The 27,303-nt window shown below is 44.3% G+C and overlaps 1 protein-coding gene across 1 annotated transcript in view; it reads left to right on the top strand.

Moving 5' to 3' along the window:
- Positions 1-1,905: 1,905 nt before the first annotated feature.
- The window catches only part of KLHL14 (kelch like family member 14), a 66,330-nt gene continuing 40,932 nt past the window's right edge, over positions 1,906-27,303 (top strand). Inside the window, exons 1-2 of the mRNA XM_064442803.1 lie at positions 1,906-4,105; positions 18,951-19,072. Of these exons, the coding sequence (XP_064298873.1) occupies positions 3,168-4,105; positions 18,951-19,072 (1,060 nt within the window). The 5' untranslated portion in view covers positions 1,906-3,167. The remainder of the gene's footprint in view (positions 4,106-18,950; positions 19,073-27,303) is intronic.

Below are 27,303 nucleotides of genomic sequence, written 5' to 3' on the forward strand. Positions count from 1 at the left end.
GCAGAAAGTTGAAAGGTTACGTTTGTGAAATAGCAGCTGCTTTCCTGCCATTTGATTCAGGCTTCTGCACTGCAAAGTCTCGAAACCGAAAGACAAATCTGACAATATGCTAATCTTCCAATAAAAAAAAAAAAAAAAGTGACTTCTGAACCCTTATCTGTTGAAGAGCTGACAGTGAAGTTCAGAGACGGTTGTCTAACCAGACAAAACGATAGAGAAAATATGCCTTCAAACAAGATCATAAATCTTGAACAGTGCAGGGGAACAAATGTAAAGGGAACGTTTTACCACTAACACCATTTAGTAGCCTCAGTTTCTTTCTCTCCCCTCCACCCCTCCAGCCTCATCATACTTGCAGGGAAGGAGGATGTATCCTGTCAAAGCAATAATATAAACACAAGGGGGGCGGGGGGGTGTGAGTAACAATATATATTGGGTACTGAAATCAGACATTATTTCCATCACATCTGGGTTGTGGGGGGAGAGGAGAGACACAAAACAAATACTGTGCAACCTGAATACAACAGACTTACACCCCCCCACCCCCCCACCCAGCAACACACACACACACACAAAAAGTTTGCATATTGCACAGGGCGCTTGAAGATCATAAATCTATGCATGAGAAAGATGTAGTGGAAATTTTTGGGGGGATTAGAGTTTATTTTTGTCATCTCTGTGAGACAGCTACTCATTCATCCAGATCACAGCTAAGAAAAAAGCTGGTCACAGAAATTAGCAGTTTCAGCTCAGCAGCAAAGTCGCCAGCCTGTGAAGGCAGAGAGAAATTGACTAATTAGCAATGCGCACTAAAACTTGACGGTTCTTTATAGAGAGAGAGAAGAGAGAGGGAGAGCGAGAGGGAGGGAGGCAGAGAGGAGGGGGGGGGCTCGCTTTTTCCCCTTCTTTCTTCCAAAGATGTTTGAAATCGCAGTCATTTACGCTCGACAATTTTTACAATAGCCTTGAGCCATAATTTTGCGAGTCTCTCCAGCATCCATCCCCCTGTATGGTCTCTCTCCACCGGCCATGCACGACCGTTTCTCTCCCCAACCGTGGATTTCCTATTACTCTCGTTACGACTCACTGAGCCCCAGGCCCAAGGATAATGATGTGTTGTTTCTTGGTAGCATAATTTGTCACACGTACATTTTTTCTTCTTCTTCTCTTGCAGAAAGCTCTGCGCTCTCTCTCTCTCTCTCTTTCTCTCTCTCTCCTTCTCTCTCTCTCGTACATTTTCTTGCTGTTGCTAATTCATGGTGATCAAATGATGTACGACAAAATAAATTGTAAAGAGTGACTGCTCCGAGTTGGGAACCAGAAGGTTTTTTTTTTTCTTTCTTTCTTTCTTTTCTCTCCCTCTTTTTTTTTTTTTTTTTTTTTTTTTGGAAGGAGCGAGCAAACCTTTAAAAAGGAAGGACAATTGATTTTTTTGGGGGGGAGCTTAAGTGAACCTTTACTTTGGCAGCTGGTTGTGGAGCAGGTAAGTTTCTGGCCTTGTGTCTAACCGTCTCTGTGCATTTTCTTGTGTCTCCTGATTTGTTTGTTGTTGGGGGAGAGGAAAGGGGTGCCTGTGTGTGCGGGTGTGTGTGCTGGAAGTGTGTGCGGGGGGGGGGCAGTTGTGTAACGAACGCGTTTGCAGAATAAACTCCGATTGCAAGAAATGGGCAAAACGAGGAAGAAAGAAGGGGAGGGAGAAAGAGGAGGAGAGAGTGTGTGTGTATGTATGTGAGTGTGTGTGCACGTATGTATGTATGTATGTGTGTGTGTGTGTGTGCGGTGGGGAGGGGGGGATTGACCGGGTCCACTTAAAGGGAGAGGCTCCGGGAGGTTTCTGTAGCCGGCGGCGGGGCGCGGAGCGGGGCTGAGCGGCGCCGGGGCAGGGGGAGCGGCTGGAGGGAGCCCCGGGCTCTGCCGATAAATGGGGCGGGGGGGGGGGTGTGTGAAGGGAGGCAGAGGAAGCCCAGCGCTGGCAAGGAGCGACTGAGCGCGCTGCAATGGCAGGAGCAGGTCTCGGCGGGATCCCGCTGAGGAGGAGGAGGAGGAGGAGGAAGAGCGGCGGCGGCGCTCCGCGGGGCGGGATGCGGCCAGCGCGGGTCGGTGGCTGCGCAGCCCCCGCAGGTGCGGCCGCAGCTCGGGGCCGCCCCGCCGACTCCCCTCCCGGACCCGGGGGACGCGGTGGGGCCCGGCCGGACCGGACCGTACCGGGGCCGCCGTGCAGGGCCCTGCTCCCCGCCGCCCCCGCCCGCCTCCACCCCCCGTCCTTCCCCCAACTTGAACTTCACGTAGTTACCGGAGTTACGGCAGCGGCGCCGTCTGCTGCGAGGAGAGGCGAGCCGGGCAGGACAGCAGCGGGCGGCCCCTCGCCGGGCCCGGGGCTGCCGCTTCCCCCCCCCCCCCCCGCCACCGCCGCCGCCGCCGCCTCCTCCGGGGTGCGAAGCATTGCAACTCCCCCACCCCCGTTGCGGCGAAGAAGGGGGGGGGGGCGCTCAACTCCGGTGCCGGCTAGCGGCGGTGCCCCCGCCCCGGGCACGCCGCCCCCGGCCCCGCGGAGGAAGCGGGTCCCGGCGCCTCCGAGTTGCCGAAGAGGCCGGGGGGGGGGGGGCCGGGGGCTGGCGCCGGGCAGAGCGGCAGGGCTGCTCGCCTTCCCGTTGGAGTTTGTCACTTGGTAGTTTCTGTGGGCATCGCGGAGTTTACGGGGGGTGTGTGTGTGATGGTGGTGGTCTTCTTTTGTATGTGATTGCTTGGGTGGGTTTGTTTGGGTTTTGGATTTTTTGGGGGGGCGGGGGTGGCTCAGCTTTAAAAACGTCCCCGGCTTCCTCGCTCCTCCCCTGGAGAGCAGCCCGCTTTGCACCGAGGGAGGGGGAAGGGGGGGGAGACCAAAAAAATAAACCTCCAGCCCTCGCACGTTGCGGCCCCTCCGAGCGATCCCGGCCGCGCCCGGGGCCGGGGGGGCGGCTCGGCGGGCAGAGGGGAGCCCGTGCCCCGGCTGCGACCCCAGCCGCCCCTGCGCTCACGGCCGGGATGCGCCCTCCGGGCCTCTAAAGCTCTTCTGTTTATTGTTGTGTCGTCCCGTGTGTGTCCCCCCCCCACCCCGCTCTCCTCCCCACCCCTCTGCCCAGGTTGGAGGAGGGTTTAAAAGGCAGGTGTGTCGGAGGCCGCTCGCCATGTCCAGATCCGGGGACAGGACCTCCACCTTCGACCCCAGCCACAGCGACAACCTGCTGCACGGCCTCAACCTGCTGTGGAGGAAGCAGCTCTTCTGCGACGTGACCCTGACGGCCCAGGGCCAGCAGTTCCACTGCCACAAGGCCGTGCTGGCCTCCTGCTCCCAGTACTTCCGATCCCTCTTCTCCAGCGGCGGCGGGAGCGGCGGGCACCCCCACGCCCTGGGGCTGGGGCCCGGCGCCCAGGACGGGCTGGGGGGCCCGCCGAAGGAGCCGCCGCCGTCGCAGCCGCAGGAGGAGCCCGGGACCCCGTCCTCCTCCCCGGAGGACAAGCTGCTGGCCAGCCCGCGGGCCATCAACAACCTGGTGCTGCAGGGCTGCTCGTCCATCGGGCTGCGGCTGGTGCTGGAGTACCTGTACACGGCCAACGTGACCCTCTCGCTGGACACGGTGGAGGAGGTGCTGTCGGTCAGCAAGATCCTGCACATCCCGCAGGTCACCAAGCTGTGCGTGCAGTTCCTCAACGACCAGATCTCGGTGCAGAACTACAAGCAGGTGTGCAAGATCGCCGCCCTGCACGGCCTGGAGGAGACCAAGAAGCTGGCCAACAAGTACCTGGTGGAGGACGTGCTGCTGCTCAACTTCGAGGAGATGCGCGCCCTGCTCGACTCGCTGCCCCCCCCCGTCGAGTCGGAGCTGGCGCTTTTCCAGATGTCCGTGCTCTGGCTGGAGCACGACCGGGAGACCCGCATGCAGTACGCCCCGGACCTGATGAAGCGCCTCCGCTTCGCCCTCATCCCGGCCCCGGAGCTGGTGGAGCGGGTCCAGTCGGTGGATTTCATGCGCACCGACCCCGTCTGCCAGAAGCTGCTGCTGGACGCCATGAACTACCACCTGATGCCCTTCAGGCAGCACTGCCGGCAGAGCCTGGCCAGCAGGTGAGGGGGGCGCCGGGGACGGGCGGGGGGGGAGCCTTTCCCTCACAGGCGCCCCCTTGGCGGCTTCTGGCCGCGGGGGAGCGGGGAGCCGACGCGGGGCCGAGGCGGCGGCGGCGGCGGGGGCCGGGCTGGGCCAGGCGCCCTCCGGCGGGGCAGGGGGCGGTGGCTGCGGCCGGGCCGGGCGGCGGGAGCCCGCCCGCGGCGGCTGCTGGAGGGAGGGCGGTGGCGGCGGGGCCGAGTTGCCCGCCCCCAGCACAGCCAAACTTTTCGTCCCCTCCCCTCGGCCCGGCGGGGTCGCTGCGGGCTCCGGGGGGGCTGCGGGGCCGCCAGCGCGGTGCTGGGCGCGGGAGGCCTCCCCGGCGGCGGCGGGGCGGGGGTGCCCGCCGCGGCCTGGGTCCCGGGACTGCCCGGGCGGGGGGACGGCTCCCGCCACCCTCCCCGGCCTCCCTCCCGGGGGCCTGGCGGCGGCCGCCGCGCCCGCAGCCGTCGTACCCGGTCCGCGGGGCTGGCTTGTGACCGGCAGGCTTCGTCGTGCGTGGGGGAGCCCACGCCCCGGGAACCTGTTGTCGTTATTTATTACAGGCCGTAGTTATTTATTCCGCTCCCCCCCCCCCCCCCCCCCCCCCGTGTTACTCCTTAACAAGGAGTTGCATCTTCAGGGCATTTTAAGCTGTAATACCCGAGCCCTAAATCTAATTAATTATTTTCGTAACCACGTTATTCGTGGACACCCTGGTGTCTCTGATGTGCGGGTGATGTCCGTATTGTGCGTGGAAACTTGTGAATTCATAGTCCTCGCATCTATGACATGTCAGTTATTTTCATTTAATAAGGTAATGAATCATGATGTCAAAGATTGACAATATGAGGTTGGCATTAGGAACTGAAAGCGCAGCATGTAGTTTAATGAGCAGTAAATATACCCGAAAGGAGGGGCGTATTTATTTTTCTCCTTTTAAAATACGATTAGACTTCATTTCATTCAAAAATGGAAAGGTAATACCGTCTTCCAAGTACAGCGGCACGGTAGCGCAAAAATCAAAGCACACTTCGTATTGTTCAGCTTTTTAACTAATAGGTGGATATTATTAATGACTTAGCAGCAACAAGAAAAACTAGTACATTATTATATATTTTAGGTAATACGCTCCGTTAGCATTAATGCAGGGGATTCTTTATATCTTCATGTAATAGGTACCCTGATGATTTAACTTTGAAAATGCTGTGCCTTCTTTTATTATCTCTGGCTGGCTCGCTCTGTTAGTGTTTTGTCGTGCTTATCACCTTGCTGTCTAACCAATTCTCACTCCGATATCCTACCGTAAAAAACGAATACCAGCATTTTGCAGTGTAAAGTATTTTTGAGACGCCGCTGTCGTAGCTGGCGTGTACCCTTTGCATTTCAATATTCAAAACTGTTGACTTTCAAAAATGCAAAACCCACCACCTCCTCAGTCGAGATTCTGCACGCTGCCAGGGGCATGCCAGGGCTCGTGTCCTGGTGGATTGCTGAGATACCAGCCGGCTTGGTTCAGTGAAGATGCCTTCCAGCTTCACTGGTCCATGTCATTTGAAGGATATGTAGTGGTGTTCTGACCACTGAATGCTTACAAGTATCGTGGATGCTGCAAGAATCTGATACCCCTGTGCTGGGAGCTGGCTCTCCCTGTAAGCGGGAGCGTACACAAAAGGATCGCACTTTAAGAGGACCTAGATTAGATTCTAAGTCATGCTTCCTTAATGACTTATGGGGGACTCCAAATACCACAAATACCACATTTTTTATTTGTAGTAGGTCTGCACATCTGTGCAGACAGTGGTGTTTCAGAGACCCTTAACCATAGCGGGTGAAAACGTACCATCACCTTCTCAACTTTAATGTGTGTTTAATGATAGCGTCATAACTAGCTTCTCTTGACTGGGTTCTTTGGTGGTGGTGAAATCGGAGCAAAACCGTTTAGATTTCTCTTATTTATAACCAGGCATTAGAACTTACTCAAGATACTGGAGGTGTTGAAATAGTCTGTGATACAGAATACAGTTGGTATATTTTCGTTTTGGGTCTTGGATGGTATTCCTGGGAATTCATAAATGTCATGAAGGCCTGTCTTTGAATCTTAATCATATTAAGATTTCATCAGGCTGCCTAAGTGTACAAATGCCTTCTTAAACAAAGAAACAAGAGAAACATACCCAAGACTGGAGAGATTTCCAGACTTGTCCTTCCTGTTAACTCATAGTTTCTCTAAAGCTGCAATGACAGGTTGACATTCATTCAGTAAAATTCTATTTTAAGAAAGAAAATCTGCAGAGAGTTTCTTAAGTTACTAATTTGCAGAAGGAAATCTTAAAAGTAACTAACAGTTAAAGTACATGTGCAAATAGATAAAAATTATTAGACAGAAAAAGACTTTAAAATGTTGATTACCTTTTCTGTGAGCAATGGTGACCTTGGTAATTTGGAGTTTAAAGTTTAATGAAAGGTCGTTCACAAAAGATTCTAAATGTCTAGAAAGAGAATAGCAGCATGGGTTGGTGAGAAATACAGGCAGCAGCACAGTGTCATAGCTGCCTGCTTACCGCATATGGAACAAACTGGGAGACTTGCACTCAGGATTAGCACTTGCCAATAACTCTTCTGCGTTTTTAAAAAGAACATGGTTTTTTTGTAACATGCTACTTAAAAACGAAGTGTGTACACATAGGTATGTACACATCCATGCGTGTACTCCTGCTTTGGAGTACTTTGGAAATGGGGCTTCTTACATTTCTTAAACAAAATGAGTGTAATTGGAAGGTCGAAATACAGTGATTCTCCTCTGAAATGTAACTAAAAATAGCACTGGTTCTTTCTTTAGGCTTGTTTTTTATATGGTAAATCACGTGTGCTTGCTTTTCTGACAAACACAAGTTTCTGCTGTTGTCAGGCCTGGAGGAAAGCGATTTTGGATCATAAGAGCCAGTCTGTGTTATATGAGCAAAGTTACTTATAAAGTTTGTGCTCCAAATGCAGATCCTGCAGCACAAGTGATACTGGGGCTAGAAGGCACCTGGGTTGTCTTTTGTGCCACAATGGAAAACGCTCTTTACCTGCAGGGAGAGGAGATCTTTCCCTCATGAAATTTCCTGAGGGAAGGTTACACTTGAATGCCTTCATGCATTTTTGCAAAATAATTTTTCAAAATACAGCAACTAAACGATTGTAGTTTAAAAAGTTAAGGAATGATGTTCCTGACGTGAACCCTGCCGTGCACTCTGAGGTTCAGGACTTTACCATGGGGGCTGTGTGTTTTGGCTCTGACCTGGCATTTGATCAGGTGCTCAACTCTAAGCAAGTTAGTAATTCTGTTGACTTTGCTCTCCCTTTTTCAGGTTAGTGCTGGAGCTTTCTGGCCTCTGGGATCCTCACCTACAGTAGGGCCTCAGCACGCAAACTGCTATTAAAGGCTTTTGAGGCACAGTCAGTGTTGACATCAGTAGGAAAAATCCTAGCTGATTTCAGCATGGAATGGGATCAGGCCCATTATGGTGACCCTGAACATTAGGCTTAAATGATATCTGTCTCTCAGGGACAGACAGACAACTCTGTGCTGTGTCATGTTCTCTGTTCTGGGAAGAAAATGCATTTAGATAAAGGATTGTTCATCTTCTAGTTACTTATTTGACTCTCGGGACTTCACTGGAGTGTTGAGTTGATCAAAATGTCTCTGTGCTTTATTGTGTAGTATAATATATTTTGTAAAATACATGGTATGTGTTTTCAATTTTTTAAAAAGTTCTAGGTTAGAGCATTACCGGCTGCTGGAAAGAATTTCACTTTTAAAGATGAGTGAACTAGTGAGAATTATTATTGCTTCCATGTTTATTTGAAACAATGAAAATGGTTAAAAATGCATCACTGCTATGAAACACCTAGCTTTTAACTTTAATTTTGCTTATGCTAATGCAAAATATAGCTGTAGACAGAGAATGGAGCACTATAGAAAAAATATTTAAATTATGGGGCTGATTATTAAATGTTTTACCTAAATATTGTTGCCTTTTTATAGAACATTGCCATGACTTTATGGTTTCGCTTGCCTGTAACTATTTACAATGATTTCTGTTCCAGAAAGACGTGAGAAGATAGGCTGGGTGGGAAGAGGCAGCCCCTTACGGCCTGGGAGTTGTTTGTCGGCTGCAGGACACATGCAGCTCCTCTCAACATCAGTGGTTTAAGCTGGTCAGCTCCTTCCAGGATTTGCAGGCAGAGCAGCGGTTAGATGTCTGTACAGCTGCATCAGGTACCTGAAGGCAGAGGGGAGTGAGGAAAGTCAAACTGGGAGAGAGGGGGAAAATGCAGAAAAAGGAATAAAGATACTCCAGGGGAGAAACAAGACATAAGTAGCGGAAGCAAGAAAGTACAAATGAGGGAAAACGGGAGAGAAAAACAATTTTGAAGGGAGAAAAGTGAAAGAATAGGATACCAGACAGGAAAGGAGACAAGCCAAACAAAAAAGATCCCAGCAGGTAAAGAGAGGGAATGAAACAAAATGAAAAAACCCTAATTCTTGGCAGCGACAGCATCTGTTGTCAATAACAGCTGAGTATTTCAGTTTCTGGAAAAGCTATTTCAGATGTGGGGGAGGAAAAATGAATGGGGATCAACCAAGTGACTTGAGTGGGAAAAGTTGTAGGCAGGAAATTCGTAATTAAAGAGTAAAAGAGAAAGGAGGGAAATAAAAAGGTAAAGACAGAAGGCTAAGCCTGACTGTGCTGTTTTCTGGGTTTGGTGAAGTCCCAGCAAGTACAGACCCAGCTGTTTTTCTATACTTTTGTTCCCTGGACCTTGGGGAGATTAGAAGCACAAATTCTGGTCCTGCTGAGCTAATTGTAGAGGTTTTTATTTTTCTTTAATTTCAGCAGGGAGAGGGTGTCATCCAGACTGTTTGGTGTTAGGTGATATTAGTGAAAGTGACAGCAAATTAAACAGTGACAGGTGATGAAGATGGTATGACCAGTTTTCACTCAATAGGAAAGTGGTAACTGTTGATGAAGAAGGAAAATGAAGTGATGAACAGTGTGAGATGCTAGCATTTCTCTGGAAGAGGTATATGCCCGGTCTGTTTTACTTTCTGCAGAGGAGATTAAAAATTTGAAGAAACTGGTTACATCCCTTGGCAATTCAATAATTTCCTGTTTGTCTACAAATCTCTCAGACTGTAGTTCAATCTGACTTCTTTTTCTGCTAAGATTTTTGTACAATCTCAGTAGGGCTTGTTTGGTGGTTGTAAAAAAAATTGCTTGTTTTTTCACTGAAACACATTGTTGTATGTTCTAGTAACAGCCACCTGCCTGTCCTTTTGTGATTCTGACACCAATATTTGGATTTTTAACTAATATTGGTACTCATGGTTAATTGCAAGTGAGAAATATTTCAGACCCCAAATTAACATGCAGATAAAAACCCTAACTTAAAATGTATGTGAATTATTAACGTATGCATTACAATGTGGTTGAAGTGAAGATGAGGCTCTGGTTTATTTTAGTGGGCTTTGGATCAGGTCTTATGTGCTTGAATTAATATCAGGAAATTGTACCTGTGCCAGGATTCTCTCAGCTGAGCTGCAGAAGGGAGACTGACACATCAGAGACTGCAGGGAAGTGAACCACAGACCTGTAGTCAGTTTAATCCTAGTTAGTCTCACCTACTTGCCTTACTTGCCTTGTGTGCATTCATTTGCCTTTGGAGACAGGCTAGTGCTGAAGTGTAAGTGGGGAGATGTCGAGCATCCAAGAGCAAGGGAGGCCTGGAGCTCAGGTTACAGTTGGAGGCAGCCGTTGTCCTAAGAAGTCTGCTGTGGGTCAGGACAGTCCTTGGGAGCCTTCTTAAAGACATGTATGTCCTGGCTGGTAGAATCCTTGAGAGCTGCACAGATGACAGCCAGTTTCTTGGCCCAGTTATAGTACTTTTTAGGAGAAACATGAATTATGAAGAGCATTTAATGGCCTTTCTTAGGGGCAACCATCTTTCCAACAGCTGTAGATGAAGATGGGGTGCCAAGTACCATGTGCAGGTACTCCCTCTGCCAGCCAGTGTCCCGGTCAGAGGTCCTAGTTGGGATAGCCTCCTTTGTGAACTGCCAGCCCCTCCTGATTCATGTCCTTAAGCAACACATAGTCCTAATACCTCCAGCTCCTTCCCTGCCTCCTGCCCGCTCTTGCTCCAGAAGCTCAGTTTCTAAAAATGCCCTACTTCAAGGCCTTTTGAATGTCTAAGCTACTCATTTTCCCTTACCAGTCTGCCTCATAGGCTCCTCCCTGCTCCCAGGCCACTTTGCCAGATAGGGGTCTTCCACAGATCCAACCTACTTGAGCTTCACCCCCACCTGTTCCTTCTCTTGAATCCTCTGCTACCAGGGCACCTGGCCCCGCAGTGCCCCTTCCGCCAGGCTCCCTGCCTCACACACACCAATGCCGACTGCTCCAGACCTCTCAGCTTGGATCTCCAGAGGCTGCTGCAGCTGGTTGGGCTGTGCTGCTCCTCAGCTTTCCATCACCCTGCCCCTTTTAGCACTTGAAGCAGCTTCAAGTATCTGCATCTCCAAACTCTCTTTCCAAGAGGGGAAATCTTTTACTGGATTTCAAGCTGCCTTGTTCTAGAGTGAAAATTGAGTTAAGTTAGAAAAATAATCTTTGCACTCAAACTGAGGGCAAAGTGCCTGTGAAAATGGGAACTTCCTCCTCAAATGCTGTACTTCAGCAAAAATGCCCCTTTCCAGCACCTGCAGCATATTTATGAATCCTGTAGGTCCCTAAAAAATGGAGCTGTCTCCCATGAGGTCCTGTGCTGTTCTTGCCCATGCTTTGGCAACACGATCAAGGACTGTCCTGTCAGGGAAAACGTAGGTCACAGGTGGTGCAGAGCCTTCTAGATAAGGAATTTCCCTCTCAAAGTCCTCCTAGTGTGATTTATAGTTAGAGTGAACATTTTACAAATGGAGTGCTGTAGGATCATGGTGATCTGTCTTGGCTGCCTGCGTGTCCTGTCTGAGGCTTTTCTGTCCACTCTTTGCCTGATGTGCATCCTCTTCACGTGGAAAGAGGAGGTAGGAAGGAGAGGGTCTTTGAAGGCACGTTGTGGCCTGGGGTCACTATAGTTTTTTTCCTTATAGCAGAAGAATACAGAGGTTCCGAGTCTGTAACTACTGAGCAGTAAATGGAACAGAGCTGCGACAGTGTAATTGTTCGGATTTGTACTTGAAGAGAAAATACAGCGAGCCTTGGGGGCAAGGGGAGTGAGGAGAGCAAACGTAGAACACAAAATCAATCATATTTGCTGCCTTCCTGAAATTTTCTTTAAAGACCGTCATGCCTGGTACTTAGTAGTCGACACTTCTTGCTGTATTCTTGGAAAGCAGACAATAAACTTTGAGCAAATATTATCACCTGCCAAGTTCAATGGAAACAGACAGTTTACACTGAAGCTGGAAGTTGATGCCACAGTTGGTTCTTCCTATCTTCCCTTTCGGGGGAAAAAAAAAAGGCAGTGGAAAAGGTAACCAGTCATAGCTTGGGTGAGACAGCAGCAAGTTGTGTTTCTCCTCCCCAGCTTCCTAAGGAAAAAGAGACTCATCTGGGGAGAACACAGCCTCTGATGCAGAGACCTCCTGTTGTCATGGTCATCTGATACAGAATCAAACAAAAAAAGGACCTTCCTGACTATTCACAGCCTAAAATAAAAGAGTGATTGAAATTTCCTGGGGGAAAAATATGGATTTGACCACCCTGAAGCATTCTATAAACATTTCAATTTTCCCACCTCTGCCTAAAACAAACAAAAAAGAGGTGGGGAAGGGAAAGCAAGTTGTGAAACCGTCTAGCTTTGTTTTCTTTAGTTTTATTTTTAAAAGTATTCAGGATCAAGGGAATTTCTTGAAGGTTTTTCAGAACTTCCAACAATATAGAAAATCAGTTGTTTGCATAGTTTTGCCAATGAGATTCATGACACGGGAGGTTTTGTGACTCATTTACCAATATAAGCTTTGGTAGTAAAATACCTTTGATTCAAATCCCTTGCAATGCTTCAAATACTCAGTGATGCTAGTAATGGTATCTTTAGCATTCAGATCTCGGTTCAAAAATGACTTATTTGTGTAGATATTCTCACTGTAGAAATACTACTCATGATCTCATGACACATCTATTAAAGCCTTTCTCAAGCTATAAGGAACAACAGTGTTGTATATGAATACAGCAACCTTGGCAGGACTCTGTCTGGGAAAGCTACTTTGTGGGGAACTGTACCAGTCTTCTGTCAACATGAAGAATAAGCTGACAATACAGAGAGACAAAGATGAGAACAACATTCCTGTGTGTTCTAACCAAAGGAACACTGATGGTAGGTGCCACTCTTCTAGGATAGTTGCCCACCCCTAAGCTACCTGTTAGTTCAGAGGCTCTTATCCCAAAAGGAAGGGGCATTAAGTTTAAAAATCTGCCAGCTAAAAGAATACCCTAACTCTTAAAGATTTATTTAGACACAATTCTAAACTAGTAACAGCAGTGGGATTGCATTCATAAAGAATAATCAGGTATTCAGAGCTCCAAACAGATTCTAGGCTATTTTAATACAGGGGATGGAAAATTGTCTGCAACTGTAGAAATAAAGGAAACTTTAACTTGTCAGGTAACTTTGCAGCAGTTGAGTGTGGCCTGTCAGACTCTGGTCAGATTCACTTAGCTTTAGACTTCTGCTTTTTAGATAGAGACAAAAAGGAAAGATTGTTGGAGCAGCGGCTCTCCTTTTTTTCTATGCATTTGTTTTAAAAAAAAATGCATTGGACAAAAAAACCAAACTAGTAGATTCAGAGGATAAAACCAACAATTGATATCTGCAGCAAATGATTCCCAACTTAGTATTTATGTTCCTAAACTTCAATCTGTCAGCGGTCAGCAACATGTATTAAATGAGCAGGAGAGTGGGTGTCTCTTGGGCATCACTGAACCTCTTCAGTGAATGTCATGGTGATCTCTGCTGCAGTGAAGGCTTCTACTTGGGGCCTTCTGCTAAGCATGCCCACACTGAGGATGAAAAGTTTGAAAACCAAAGTCGTCGTGGCACTAAAGTGAATGGTAAGACTGGTTTCCAGGTACAGTATCAATAGAAGGTTTTTTCACATTCTTTCAGGTTTGCCTTGGGCAATATGTATGCCTTAGAAGAGTCAGAAAAATCCACTCATAAAGCAATATTCATACATTCAGCATATCTTTGAACATATTTTGAACTTAAGAATGAAATAATTTCTTGGCCGTTTGCAAGAGACCTCAACATGCTTTAGGTTTTGACAAAACTGAGATATTCTTTTAGGTCCGTGCTTTGCCCATGAGGAGAAAGATATTCCTGGTGGGTCAGAGTTCCAGCAGAAGTCTGATCTGGAGCACTTGGTCTGGCAGCTGTGAGAGCTCAGGTCCTTCCCCGGCAATGCTATAGGGTTAGGAAGAGATTCTGGATGCCTATTAGTTGTGATGTTCATTAGTTCATTTTATGTGATAACAAAACCTCACAAAAATTCTCCGTCGAAAATAAATTTTACATTGTATCTTACAGCTTTCGTCAAGTTCATAGTTAAACTTCTGGATAATGATATTTTCTCTCTATTAAACATGTGTTGCTAATTATGGCTATCTTTGCAGTCAACTGCTGAAGCCAAAATCCATTGAAATAAGCAGTTTTCATATGACACTTTTGTTGCACTGAAATGCCTATCCAGGAGCGGGGAAGGTAATTGTCAAAGATCTCATCACATGCTCTGTGATGGCAAAACAGTTTCTTCAGTCACGGGCAAATGGATGCCTGCAGCATCAGTTCGGATTTGCAGACTGCAACTAGATTCTCCATTACATTTTTGTTGAACACAATACTCCTTCAGATGCCTTTTTAGAAGAAAAAGGTTACTAAGGACCATCCTGGTTTCTGAAGATTAATTTAAGTCTTTAATGTTAACAAACAAAAGGTCTGCAACTGAAATGGTTATTGCGATATTGTATTTAGCTCTTTGTGTATTACCTTGAGGTTGGTGTCTAAACCTCACTGCAGTATTTTGTTTCAGCTGCAGGTTAATACAACCACTTCTTCTGAGATTCTTGCTATTTCTTGTTTTGACAGTATGCGTCGGCTTCCACTTTCTCAAATCCTTTCATGGATTTGGATTTGAGGATGTAAGTAAAATTCACCACCCGATCACCTGCTGTTGCTGGATCTGGTGTGGTGGTCTGGCTGTTTTTGTTTGTGCCTGAGTTCAGTGAGCAAATACCTGAAGTTTGACTTGGCTCTGCTGCATTTAAGGTCAGCACTCAAGCAGGAGTGAGGCATCCCATGTCTGTGAGGTCCCTGGTCTGAAGAGCCACCTGACTTGCTCCATGCTCAAAGCCAAAAGAGAATTAATGATCCAGGTTTTTTGTTTTATTATAGCCCTGAGTTAAGAGGAAAGTACAGTTGAATAGTCTTTTTTTTTTTTTTTATTGATTACCATGATCACCTGTATATCTTAGATGCAGTTTTCTTTCTGATGTTTAGCACTACTCTGAATGCATTAAGAACCATGGGACTGCCACTTCATCGTTGTATTCTTTCAATTTCTCTGCATTTGCTAATGCAGAGAGAGGGGAGCCTTACTGCATTGTTTCAAAACTGGAATAGTCTGGAGAAAACCTGTTGTTGGTGGGGCTTGTTTTCTTGCCAGCCTTGGTAGAATGAAGTTCTACTAACTGCCCAGATAAGGAAAACCCATCAGTGCAAGATTGATGGATATGCTAATAATGAAAAAATGTACAAGAAGAGTATTGCCCATTCATATATTTTCCATTAACATAAGGTTATCAAGCTTGCAAAAGAGCTTTGGGTGGTTGTCAGGTGTATTGATGTCTGTTACTCTCTTTTCTACTGATTCCTTGTGAGTTGATAAACAATCTTGGGCTCAGCATTTTGCCCTGTGTATTCATGGTTAGTTTAGACTACGGGCAAGTGAACTGAGTTTTAGAGCTGATGCACATCGGCTGCTGCCTTTGAAGTGGGTAGGATTTAGGTATGTTGATGGGTATTCAACATCTCTGGAACCAAAGCTGTTTATACGAGTTCTCAAATTCCTGGGTTGGTGTGCCTGAAGGAAATGATACAAGTTTGAAAATGTTGACTTTAAAATATAATTTGGTTTCCAGTCTTGTAAGTAGAGAAATTTCAGACCACGTGGGGTACTCGGGAGCTTAATTAAGGTGAATTAAGTGTTTTAAAATCTTTGCAGAACAGAAACTGCAAAGTGTGTGCAGAATAATAACAACATATGCATGTTCATCAACGAGAACTAGAGTTTTGGATTCTAGGTATAAGAAATGCTTTCGGGATAAGGTATGGATAAATTTATCTCATCTTTTTGCCATGACATCAGCCAGCCTGGTCACGGTTAACATTATTTTAGCCTTCCCTGACCAGGACCCACTACTGTTAACTGAACACAAGGAGATCATAATAACCTTGCCAGGGATACTCTGAACCACACTAAGTAACTGAATAGTATATTACACTGTGAAAGAAGGACTATGAAAAGAGAGCGTTTCAGACATAATGCAGAGCATTTCACGTGGTAATCCTGAGTTATCCAAATAGCAAACATGTAATAATGCAAGAAAGGAAGAAACTTTTATCTTGCTAAGGTATTACACATATTTTTAAATCCTGCCTTCATCATAGTGTTTCACTGAATTACATTTTTATTAATATTTGGAAAAGTTTTCTGCATATAAGCAGTGATCATTTCCATGTCTTTCATATTTTAGAATATATTTCAAGATTTTTACAGTTCCACTCAGTTCAATATGAAACACAAATATGATAAAGAATTCTTTTTTTTTTTTTTTTTTTTCAAAACCTAAGATGTAGTGATTCACACCAAAACTTAGAAAGCACAACTGGGTCTGAGAAAACACATCAGTTTAAAACATACATATCTTCAGTCACTGTATTGTCTTTACTTGGTTCACTGGAAGAGCTCTCAATAGAGATGTGTAAGATACTTCGGGTAAAGAACCCACCTCTTCTTTGCCATGTTGGAGTTCCTTGTGCTTTTGGTAGAGACTGTGCTGGCTGTTAAGTTCTTATTCAACTTTCATTAAGGGCTTCTGTCCATGCTGCTTTTCATTTTAAACATAACAAAATGCTAAATATTTGTTAAACATTCCCATATAGCAGTGCTGTTCCTTCTCAAGAAACAGTAGCTTCTCAGACTGTTTAGCTGAAAAAGTAATGTTAAGGATAGTTGCAGCTGCCAAAGTCTGGAAACTCAGAGTTACATCTGACATTTCATTCTTCACCTTAACTATTGAGCCTTGGCCATTCATTGGTTTTTCACAGTGCTTTGGAGTTAGAAGGGAGTTTTACAGATGAAAGATGAAAATCAAAATAAACTCCTTTATCAAGTAAACCTTGCAAGGGCATTCTGAATTTTACAATACACAGGGAGTTGATTGTGATATAACATACAACACAAGAGGGTTGGAATAAACAATTTATTCTCTATCGTTAGGGATGACCATGCATAACTGACTTATGGCTCTGGTTTGCTCTGCCACTTGTTAAGTGTGCAGTCATCCCTAACTCATACCAAAAATAGTTTATCATACTCCTGTGTTGCATAGTTTTTATCAGATGTTCTCTCATTAAAAACTTTTCCAGGGACATAGAATGTTTCAAGATGCTGGCAATGCTTTCCCCAGGGTTTGGTCTCATGAGTGGAGTTGGTGCTGACACTGATCATGAGATGGTTCCTGATACCCTACGCAGATACAGTCTGGGGGCAGGTAACAGTGATCATTTAACAGTACGTAGCAGGTTCAGTGCAGAGGTCAAAGGCTGGCTTTTCATAAAGACTGAAGGACCACAGATCCCACTAAGTTGGATCCCACTAAGTTGGGAGTGAAGTAGGGGGTAGGACAGCATGGGAGAATATTGCAGTGTCATTGCCCCCATAGTGTAACTCCTGCCTCTGCAGTGAGGGTTTCATTTCTTCCGCTGTCAATTCAGGACCTTCTCTGAGCCCTAAATCCATCTAAAAACAAACAAGGCCATCTGCCAGATAATTCCCTGGGTATTCTTGTGATAGATGTATCTGCAGTCTGTAGTTGTCTTTTGGATAGCCATTTGAAAGGTTTTATTCCTAAGCATTGTGTGGATCGAGCCTTCAGCTGCATGCTCCCTTCCTGAAGGAGGTTCCTTTTGGATTGAGCGTGTCTACAGCACGACCTAGTTCATTTTGCCCAGTCTTCTGAAGAGATGATGCAATCCTGGTACAAATGTAAATTGGATGGTACCCAACACTGTCTAGGTAGTCATTGGAGCTAAGCCACTGGTGTGCCTTGGTGGTAAAGCACCTGCTTCTGGAGTGCACTGCTGAGGTTGGAGCTCTTGGGTGGTGGTTTTACCCTGCAACGTGCAGTTGTGGTGGTGGGCGGCTTTGGTTCGTGTCATTCTGTACCCTTCTTGACTGGGAGCGTTTGCTGCAGACTAACGCACAGAATGCTACAGCGATGTCGTCATGCTTGGAAAAATGCTGGTGTTTGGCAAGGGTGCTTTCCATCAAATGCATGGTCCCCCTGTACATTTGTTCATATCGATGCATTTTTAAATTTTTTTTTTCCAGGCTACGTCACCTTGCTACTTCACGGGAACATTTTGGGCATGGACCTTTATTTCAGTGTTATCACACCCAAGCTTAGTATAACTGATGAAAGTTCAATTATATGCGAAGTGACTATTAAAGCATCAGGGCTCATCTGGGGGTCTGGGCCTCCCCTCCCCTTTTCACTTACAATGGTGCTAAATCCCTTAATGTTGCAAAGAAATTGTACATTCATCAGGTGGAGCGTTGGAGGCCAGGGTGCAGATAACCGCTTTTACTGCATATGAGACATTGCAGTCCTGTTCTTAAGAACTGCCAGGCAGATTGGGAATCACGGTCACGGTTAATAGCAGCGAATTGCCAGCTCTTGATGGGTGGGTAGTCACTCCTTTCAGTGGTTGCCCCCTGGGGGAGAAGGTAGAAAAACAGAGGGAGGGAATTAGAGTGACTTTGCACAGTTGAGCAGGTTCATGCCGCTGGATCAGTGGCAAGCATTGGCAGGGCTCCACTCTGGGGAGGCTCACAACAACATCACAGTCTCATTTTTACCAATTGGTGTTGCTATAGCCAGTGGTGCACAGGGGGAGAGCAGAGAGAAGGGGGGGCGGGGGGGGGAAGAGTGAAAGCAAGAGCCTGGATTAAACAAACAAAAGTGCTTGTAAGTAGCATTTAACCCATAACCATTAGCCCAGTGCTGCTAATTGTACTAAACTATATATCTGAAGTTCAGTGTGTGATTAAAGAGTTGGCTCACAAACTCTCTGCATAACCTTAATTTTTTCAAGGTTCTTTGAGTGTAGAATGGCTTATAATAATGATTTTGACTAATACGATTTTTGACATGCAACTTTAATGCTTAACCTTAGTACAACTCCAGAGCATTTCATGTGTATTCAGCTGTAAAGAGTGATGATTTAAAGGGATAATATAAGAAAAAGGTCGTTCTAGAATGAACCTCTAACAAATTGCATAAAGGAAGCTTATTATTCCATGAGTAGAGAGATATGCAGCTTTTCTGATCATTTTTCTGCTTGGTTCAAAAAATTGTTGAGACATGATTGGGGAAAGACACACAAAAAATGAAATAGAAAACTGCAAGCAGTGAACGTTCTTTTGATGGTTATGATTTTGTTGCCACTAAAAATGCTCCTCAGTAATGTGGTTGTTCATCTTTCCTCTTGTTTTGGGTGAAGAATTCGTTCCAATAAGAAAATGCTGTTATTGGTTGGAGGATTGCCTCCCGGACCTGACCGGCTACCCAGCAATTTGGTTCAGTATTATGATGATGAAAAGAAGACGTGGAAAATACTGACAAGTAAGTGGTTTATTTTTGTACAGTTGTCTTGATGAATTTAAAAACATGGTTAATCAAATTAGACACTTTATTGATTTGTTTCTCTTCAGAGATTTGTTTATGTATCACAGGGGGCTTCACAATGGAGCAATAAATTGAGATTGCAGAAGATGCTAATTTTATAATAGGATAGGCCTAAATTAACATTGGCTTAAAATCATTCCAGTAAGTTTTTTAAGTAAACTTGTAAGTCTTTTCATACTGCAACATGAGTACATGCATATTTATGTACATATGAATAAAATCTGGTTTAGGGGGAAAAAACAAAAAGCAATGTTTGAGACAGTTTTCCCAGAGTCAGATCCCTGGTAAGCCATAATACTAGAGCACATCTTTGATTCTCTTGCATTTTCATTTCCTTCTTCCAGCTTTATTTGTTGTCCACAATCATTAAAGAAAGGTTTCCTCTGTACTGCTCTGCGTCCATTGCTGACAGAAGCATTGGTGGAATATATCAGCTACAATAAACAGTGCACGGAGGCTCCTATCACAAAATTCTTTCCCACCTTCTTTTAAAGGTTGATTGTGTTTTAGAGTAAGTATTTTGCCTCGAGCATCGAGATTTGGAACTTATTGTTATGTTGGTTGCGATTCCCAGTCTGACTTGGTCATGGAATCAAATCATAGCTTCTTGAGTGCAGCAGGCTGTGTGTGCATTAGTCCCCTTGTGGCTAAACTGGCTGCGTTGGTCAATAAAACTAAATTTTAACTGTCAAAATTGCCCAAAGCAGTATAGATAAAATAATAAATGAGCAATTTTGATCCATAAATCAAAGCCATACTTCTACAACTGGACAACTGGTAAAACCTGGATTTCCTAATAGACCTGCTTGTTTTCCCTAGTAAAATACATTTTACAGAATTCTGTTCTCCATCCCTTATCCAAAGCCCTTTAATGGGATACATCCACATTAATATTATATGCACAGGTTAGGATGAAAAAATAATTTAAAAGACTGCTATGATGCAGGACTTGATGCCTCTGCAAATTGCTTTCTCCTGTGGAAAATTCAGGAGTCTTTCTCAAAGTGCTGCAACATAAAGACTGCTTAGGTGTAGATGCCCTGGACTAATAGTCCGAGGGTATTGTGTAAGAATGGCAATTACAAAAGGTCGTATGGACTGTCTACAGCATCTGTATTAGGGAACATAGTATGCTTCACATTTTCATGAGATATGATACTCACGTGTATGCTACTTCTAAGAAAATTCTGAAGATGATGAGTCAGTGAAAAATCAAGGATATTACGTACGGCAGAAGTGTTCAGGTTTTTTGAAGTCGTTTTGTCTAATCCAGTGGCTCACCAGGATAGGCAGGAGAAATGGATCTCTTGCTTCAAGATCTTAACTCTCCACTGAATTAAAGTAAAAAAACTTTATTCCAAATCTTACCTATCTGCAGATGTGTCTGATTTTGTAAGAATGAAGTTTATTCAGTTTTTGGTTACCTACATTGTGACGCCATCTCTAGGACTGTGGGAAACTGGACCCAGAAGCATGATACCTAAATGCTCTGGTTAAAAATCCATCGCTAGTATTTGAATAACACCACCATTTGTGGTGGTGTTGCGGGGGTGGTGTGTGTGTGTGTTTCTGAATAATTTTATGTAATTTTATCAAAAGTGCATAGTCTTTTCTGTGTTACCTCTAACAAAATGGTAACAAAAATTCTCTTTCCAATCTGGTTACTGCACGTAACCCTCTGTGCTGTGATTAAAAGATAATGCATCTGTTACAGTGCAAGCTAGCTCATGTTCAAGCACTTGGTGCTCAGCACTGGAAGTCCAGAAGGTCCCAGGATCTGTCTGTGTTGGCTGTCAAATACACAGCGCTCTTATGACATGAGTAATCCTGTTCTTACAAAAACTGTTAGAAAAAGTTGCCTTCTTGGCCTGGACTACTGTTTGAAGATGTCTTTTCACACTGAAAAAAAGACTAAATGTTAGCAAGCATGGTTTCTTAGAAAAAATTATTACTACTCACCAAATGACAGCAATAATTATTTTTTTAAAAAAGTTGAAATAAGAGTTTCAAGTATCCCCTGCTTTATTTTCTAACCTAACATAAGAGAGGATGGGAAGTGGAGACAAGCTGGAATAGAACTTTTGTCCTGTCCTCTCCATAAAACATTGAAAGACTACACAGCATAGGAGTGCAGGGACTCGAAGAGGTGTGACTGAGCAGTTTTAGGGAAGGCCACAGACTAATCACATTATAACATGGTGATTGTTCAGTGCAGTCATGGTGTTATATAAACATACTATGACATTTGTGTGTGTAGGAATTTAAGGACATTGTTCTATCTTTATTTTTCATGTACATTTTGCAATTTAGGAAGAAGTACATTTGTTTGCTTCCTTTACCCTTTTACCTTTCTCCCAGTCGTCCACAGTTTTGGAAAATAGTTGGTCTGTTTATTCTCATCGGAGATGTACAATCTGCAGCAAAGGAGAAAGAATTTTTTTTCTGTTTGTTTTTCACTTGTTTAGACAGTGCTGTCCATCGTGAGGTTGCAGTTCACCCCCAACTCATCAGCAAATTAGGAGTTTGTTCCCCAGTGAACAGGGACAGAGCAAAAGTTGTGTCCTGCGCATAACGTTCTGTGACAGAAAGAATCTTAGTCCTTGTAGTCTGGTATTTTAGGACATTCTTACTATCACTTTAGGTGTATTTGATTTCTTCCTGTACTAGCAAACATTTACAATGTCTTTCCTTTAACCGCCTGCCCTCCAATAGACTCTTCCATGCACCACAAAAAGCCAGGCTTTGCACTTAGAGGCTTACTGATCCAATGTAAACGTGCACCCCTTCCCCTCCTCCAAACCCATCTTCGTTACTTATTTTCTGCTCTCTGTGCCAGTGGCATTTGGAGATAGGGAAGGTGAGAAAGAAGCTTGCAAACACTTAGTCCTGGGTGCAGTGGCAGGGCTGTTGAGGAGGAGATGGAGGAGAGGAGACCAAATCTCCTCTTGTCACCCTCTGCTGAGAGGAGCCCCAGAAGTTACTCAGCAGGGCCTGCAAACCCATTTGAGAGGGAGCTGGTTGCCTGTTGCCTTTTTCCTTCTCAGTGTGGAGAGTGGCTGTTGCAGCCACTCAGTTGCTTAGGACTCTGTCCTGCCTTGTGTGATGCATAAGGAACAGAAGATCAACCGTCAGAAACTACTGACTCCATGTAAGCTGTGGCACTTGCAGTTGGAGCTATGAAGACAGTTGCAGGTGGAACAGCACAAGCTATCGAGTATGACAGCTCAGCAGAGTAGCAATCTCATTTTGTTCCCGCGACAAGACTAGATCTATTGGCAGGGGATACTGCCCACCTCTCTCTGCCTGGCTAGCCAAAGCACCAAATGCATCAGTACTAATGGGAGTAATTCTAAAGGTATCAGGAAAACAACTTGCCTTGTTCATAGATCCAGAAGAGGAGGGGAAGCATGCACCCATTTCCAATCTTTTAATGTCATCATCTATAGGCAAGAATGCTATGGCTCAAGGGATCGGTAGATTTTTCACAGCCTAGTATTACTGTGTATTTTTCCTGTCTGCTATTTCTCAAGAGAGTTATTTTTTCTGTGTTGGCAACAAAGAATAGAGGCCGAATAAATAAAAAAAAGGAGAAAGTGAGTGGCATTTCACAAACATTTTCTGCCACCTAATTTTACTTGATGTGGGCACAACCCTAATCTGAGATTCATAACGTGCACGTTGCTGTTTAATTTGAAACACTACTTATTGCACAGTCGTGCCTGAGAAAAGTAGAGGCTTTTATAGACTGTATGGCAAAGTACAGTGAACAGATATTCACTGCGTGGTTTCTTCTAGGGCTTGCCTACACATGCACAAACACCAGTCCATTTTTCAACTGGGAGCTACCTATGTCACATGGCAGCAGCAGACTACCGCTGCCAGTGACACAAACTGAACAGCTGATGGGTTTTTGACGGTTCTTAGTGATGGCAAAAGTTCTGCTCTGTTAATGGGGTTTCATTGTGCCATGATATTTGGCAGTCCTCATAACCACTTACTGGATGCGGGGCAGTGGGGGAGGATCTCTGTGTAACCACCTCATGGCTCACTGCTCAGAGCCAGCCACTGCTGCTTTGGCTTTAATTACCAGCTAGGGTCCTGCCAGGAGTCCTTGTTTAATCCTAGAACTCCTTTGGTTGGTTGTTTTAACTGCAACGTTTAAGATTAATTAAACTTTAAGGAAGTGAAACAATGTTTTGTTTATTAGAATTATTCTATAATAATTGCAAGTTTCAAAATCCAGAGCCTGTAAAGATTTTTTTGTGTTCAGAATTGCATAGCTCTCCCAAAAACCCTACTGCTAAGGCAATGATGTATTACTTTCACTTTCATTATATGTTTTTAATCAGAGCGTGACTTCACACTAGACAAAGCGATGCTTTATGCATGGTCTCCCTTGTTTTTTGCTAAAATCTTTTGACATGATTAATTTTACTTTAATGCTTTTGTCTTGTTGTAATGGTAAGGATGATGGGTATAAACCAGGGCAAAAAATACATGCTTTTCTGTCATAATGCCTCTAAGCATTTAAAAAATATATTAAATGAAAGAAAAAATATCACAAGAGACTGATCCAGCTGGAATTAAATTTCTTGCTACGTGAACAGAGAATGCAAGAAATAAATAAAAATGATGCAGTCATTGTTTTTTTTTATTTTATTTTTTCCATAGCAATGTCTGATTAGAAGCGATGAGTAGGAGAGAAATTCTGTCTTACAGGTTTCTAGGTATACAGTGAATCCTCCTTTCAGTGCAAAATTCCTTTTTCTCTAGAGCACAAAAGGGTAAAATAGTGGAAACGTCACTGAACTCCTACATGGCACGTTCTATCCATGTGAAGCTGCAGCTGCAGCAGATCTTTCTTTCGTATCGGTACTTTGTTTTTCGGTAAGATGCTAATTGTAACATTCCTTAACCTCCGTAGCTAACCACATCATCTGCGTAAACCACAGAGAGGATTCAATGAGCATCAAAACAGTGGCAGATACATGTATGGGCAATAACACATTTATGCTTAGGTTTTGCACTAGGTTTGAATTTTAATCCAATGTAAAAGCCAATGTCATTGTCCAATGAAAAGTATAATACAGGTGATATATATTTGGATAGGAAAGACAGGGAAATGTCCAGAGGGTCACCAGACTGGAGAGTTTAGTCAGGATGGCCAGCACCCCGTTTCTGGCTACTTCTTTTCCTAGTTATCCCATAGTCTTATTTTAGTTACCTTGACCTTTCTGCCCTTTGCTGGGTTTATTTATGTCTGTTGTGTTTTGTCCATGTGTAAGGACAAACAATGAATCAAGCACTTCGATTTCCTTCTCCATCTCTCTCCTTCATGCCAGCAGCAATCGCACAATATCAAGGAGTTGTCATTTATTTGTCTTCCTCTGACTCGCTGATCATAACAAGCAGCCGGTAACCTTTTCATCTTGATGCTATGATAAAGGCAGCCCACCTTCCCCTTCCTTCCCCAGGTTGGCTGTGCTTTCATTTTCACATGAGGCCATCTCCACTGCAGGTAGTCTGGTCTGAATGCAACATCTTTTTATTTCTGTCATTCTGACTTTTTTAATTTCCCTTGAAGATGTTCTGTGACAGGACAGCCTCCTGCACAGCAGTCTTCCGTCTTCAGTAACAATGCTTTGAGAATCAGCCAGCACTTAGGCATACTGGTGGTTTTAGAAACTCATTCAGCATCATTATTTACCCATTTTACCCACTGGGGAGTCAAGTAAAAGGAAGGTAGAACAGGTTGCTTCATATCATAGTCACCATCAGAGAACCCAAACTACATTGTTTCTGCATGTCTTTCTCTTCTGTTTACTTTGGCAATTCTGTGATGCTCCGTTGTGTCAGCCTTTCCTATACAGAATGATACTTTGTCCTTTCTGGGCAAATCAATAACAGAAGTCCTGTTCCTCTGTTTTTCTGCTATGGCTTTGGAGTCACTAAGAGTTTCTCGGTCCTTTGTATGTTGGAGTGCTTTATCCAGTTTTTTCTTTTCCAAGCTGGTTACTTACGAGACAGGCAGTAGGATTTATATGCTCACAGCAGAGGTTTTTGGGAGAAATTTTCAGAGGTGTAAATGTCAGTTTAAGTACCATAGATGCCTAGTGCATATTGTGCCTTTGGAAATGTTATGTCTTTTAAGTAAATAAATTCATCCACTGTAGAACTTGTACTTTTGAGAAGAATGCTAGCGTGTTAGAAGCAAAGGTTTCCTCCTTCAATTTACCTCAATCAATTGGTAACTGAATAAAAGTGGTGTTTGCAAAAAGTGAGTTGTCAGATGGACGGGTTAAATCTCTTGACATATGCCAGTTATAATTTCTTCCCCCGTTTTTTTTTTTTTATTTGTGAGAATAGTGCAGGCTTATGTTAATCAAAAATGTGTCTTGATGAACACTTCTTGTCAGCCCTGATAAATTTCATCTCTCTTACTCCGTTTATCCAGCAGTCAGGGATGCTGCAGCTACTGCTTCATTGCTGTGGTGAGGATGGTTTCAGTACTGCATTGAAAAGCTTGAGCAAGCATTAGCATATTGCTACGGCAGAAGTCATGATATTATCCACTAGATAGATTTAATAAATGTGGTGGATGTATGTAGAAGTTGTAGAAGTACATGTACACATATATACACCTCATAGATATCCTCCTCCTTAAATAAACACACTGATTGCATTAAAAGCTAATTTTAAACGTTAATTCCATCTGTATTTTCCACTCATATATTTAGCCGCTTTTAAAAGGTTCAAAACCAGGAAAATACAGTCACGAAAGAAGAGAGATTCATACACAGAAAAGGTGACTGATCAGAACGACTGTCCAACTTTAAGCCTGGATTTAGCAGATTTATTCAGTGTGGTCAGACACATTGCCATGCTTTACACATACAGGGAGGTGAGAATATAGAAGTGAGAAACAGAAATATAGTGAAGAGTATTTTTTTACATGTGGCATGCTAGAGGTTAGCCACAACTCCCATTCTGAGGGTGATGCATGGGAATTCAGGTATGCTAGCGCCATTAATGGTGCATGCCTGCATATCTAAGAGCAAGACAGAGATCTAAGAATAAGTGAAAATGTAGCATGTTCTCACAATGAATACTGTATTTTGCCTTAAATATTGTTTTCTTCTGCACTACCATTTGAGATAACTTTCAGGAAATGTTAGCTTGCTCTCTGTGCATTTTGCTTTTTGATTACAATGTCGTTAGCTTCTGCTCTTAAACAGGTGTTACTTGACTGTGTGTATCTTTTGTGATAACGTCTGTATTCTGTGCCTGGCTTGACCAAACAACCTGTTCACCTCAGAGAATGAAGGGCTAGTGTAAGTAAATTATTCCTTTTTTTTTATTATTATCATTTCAGTTGAGACTTTCTGCTTATTTAAAAAGCAGATAGTTCTGCATATTCCCCTCTTATTTTTAAGTGTGACATATTGTAGATTCTGGATAGCTTTCTCTTCCTGTGTTCCAGTCCCTTTATATCTTGCTATTCTCTGTCTTTGAAATGGCTGTCTTATCACTGCATTCAGCCTGTGCTAAAGCTCTCAATAGAGTTTCAGCTTCTCTTGGCTACTTTCTGCCTTTGTTATGGACTTGTGAACACCCACCTCTCTGGAAAGCAGGCTGTGCTCATTTTCTTCTGCATATACAAAGATGCCTGAATCTACTCAACTGCATCCTCAGAAACTCCACCGGCAAACAGTTACTTTCAGGTAGAGTCCAGAAGTGTTACCCAAACAGTGTCCTGTTCCCTGCCTCTGCTCAGTTAGGACCATTTGTGGTTGAAAACCTGAGTGGGACAAGAGAACAAGGCACAGCCCTATTCCAAGACTTCCTTAGGCAGGGGACCGAGACAGTGCAGAGCTGAGCTGTGGGTGGCCCTAATATGAAGGAGGCAGGTGCAAGACAGGTGAGTTGTTGGATGATCTGTGCCATTTCCACAGCAGATCCTGATGTCAGGCCTCTGTGGAGACATCTTACAAAGAAAGCTGTTGGTTCCTGGAGATGCCACTCCCTGCTATATCTTTGCAAGTACATCAAAACCTTTGACTCAAAACCTTCCTCCTGGATCACAGGACTTATCTTTTTGTACCTCATCTTTCAACTTGAGTTGCACTTCTTTGCAGATGGCTTAAGGATGACCGATGCATTTTGCAGCA

Source organism: Phalacrocorax carbo, chromosome 2, assembly GCF_963921805.1.
Source record: "Phalacrocorax carbo chromosome 2, bPhaCar2.1, whole genome shotgun sequence".
Taxonomy (NCBI): domain Eukaryota; kingdom Metazoa; phylum Chordata; class Aves; order Suliformes; family Phalacrocoracidae; genus Phalacrocorax; species Phalacrocorax carbo.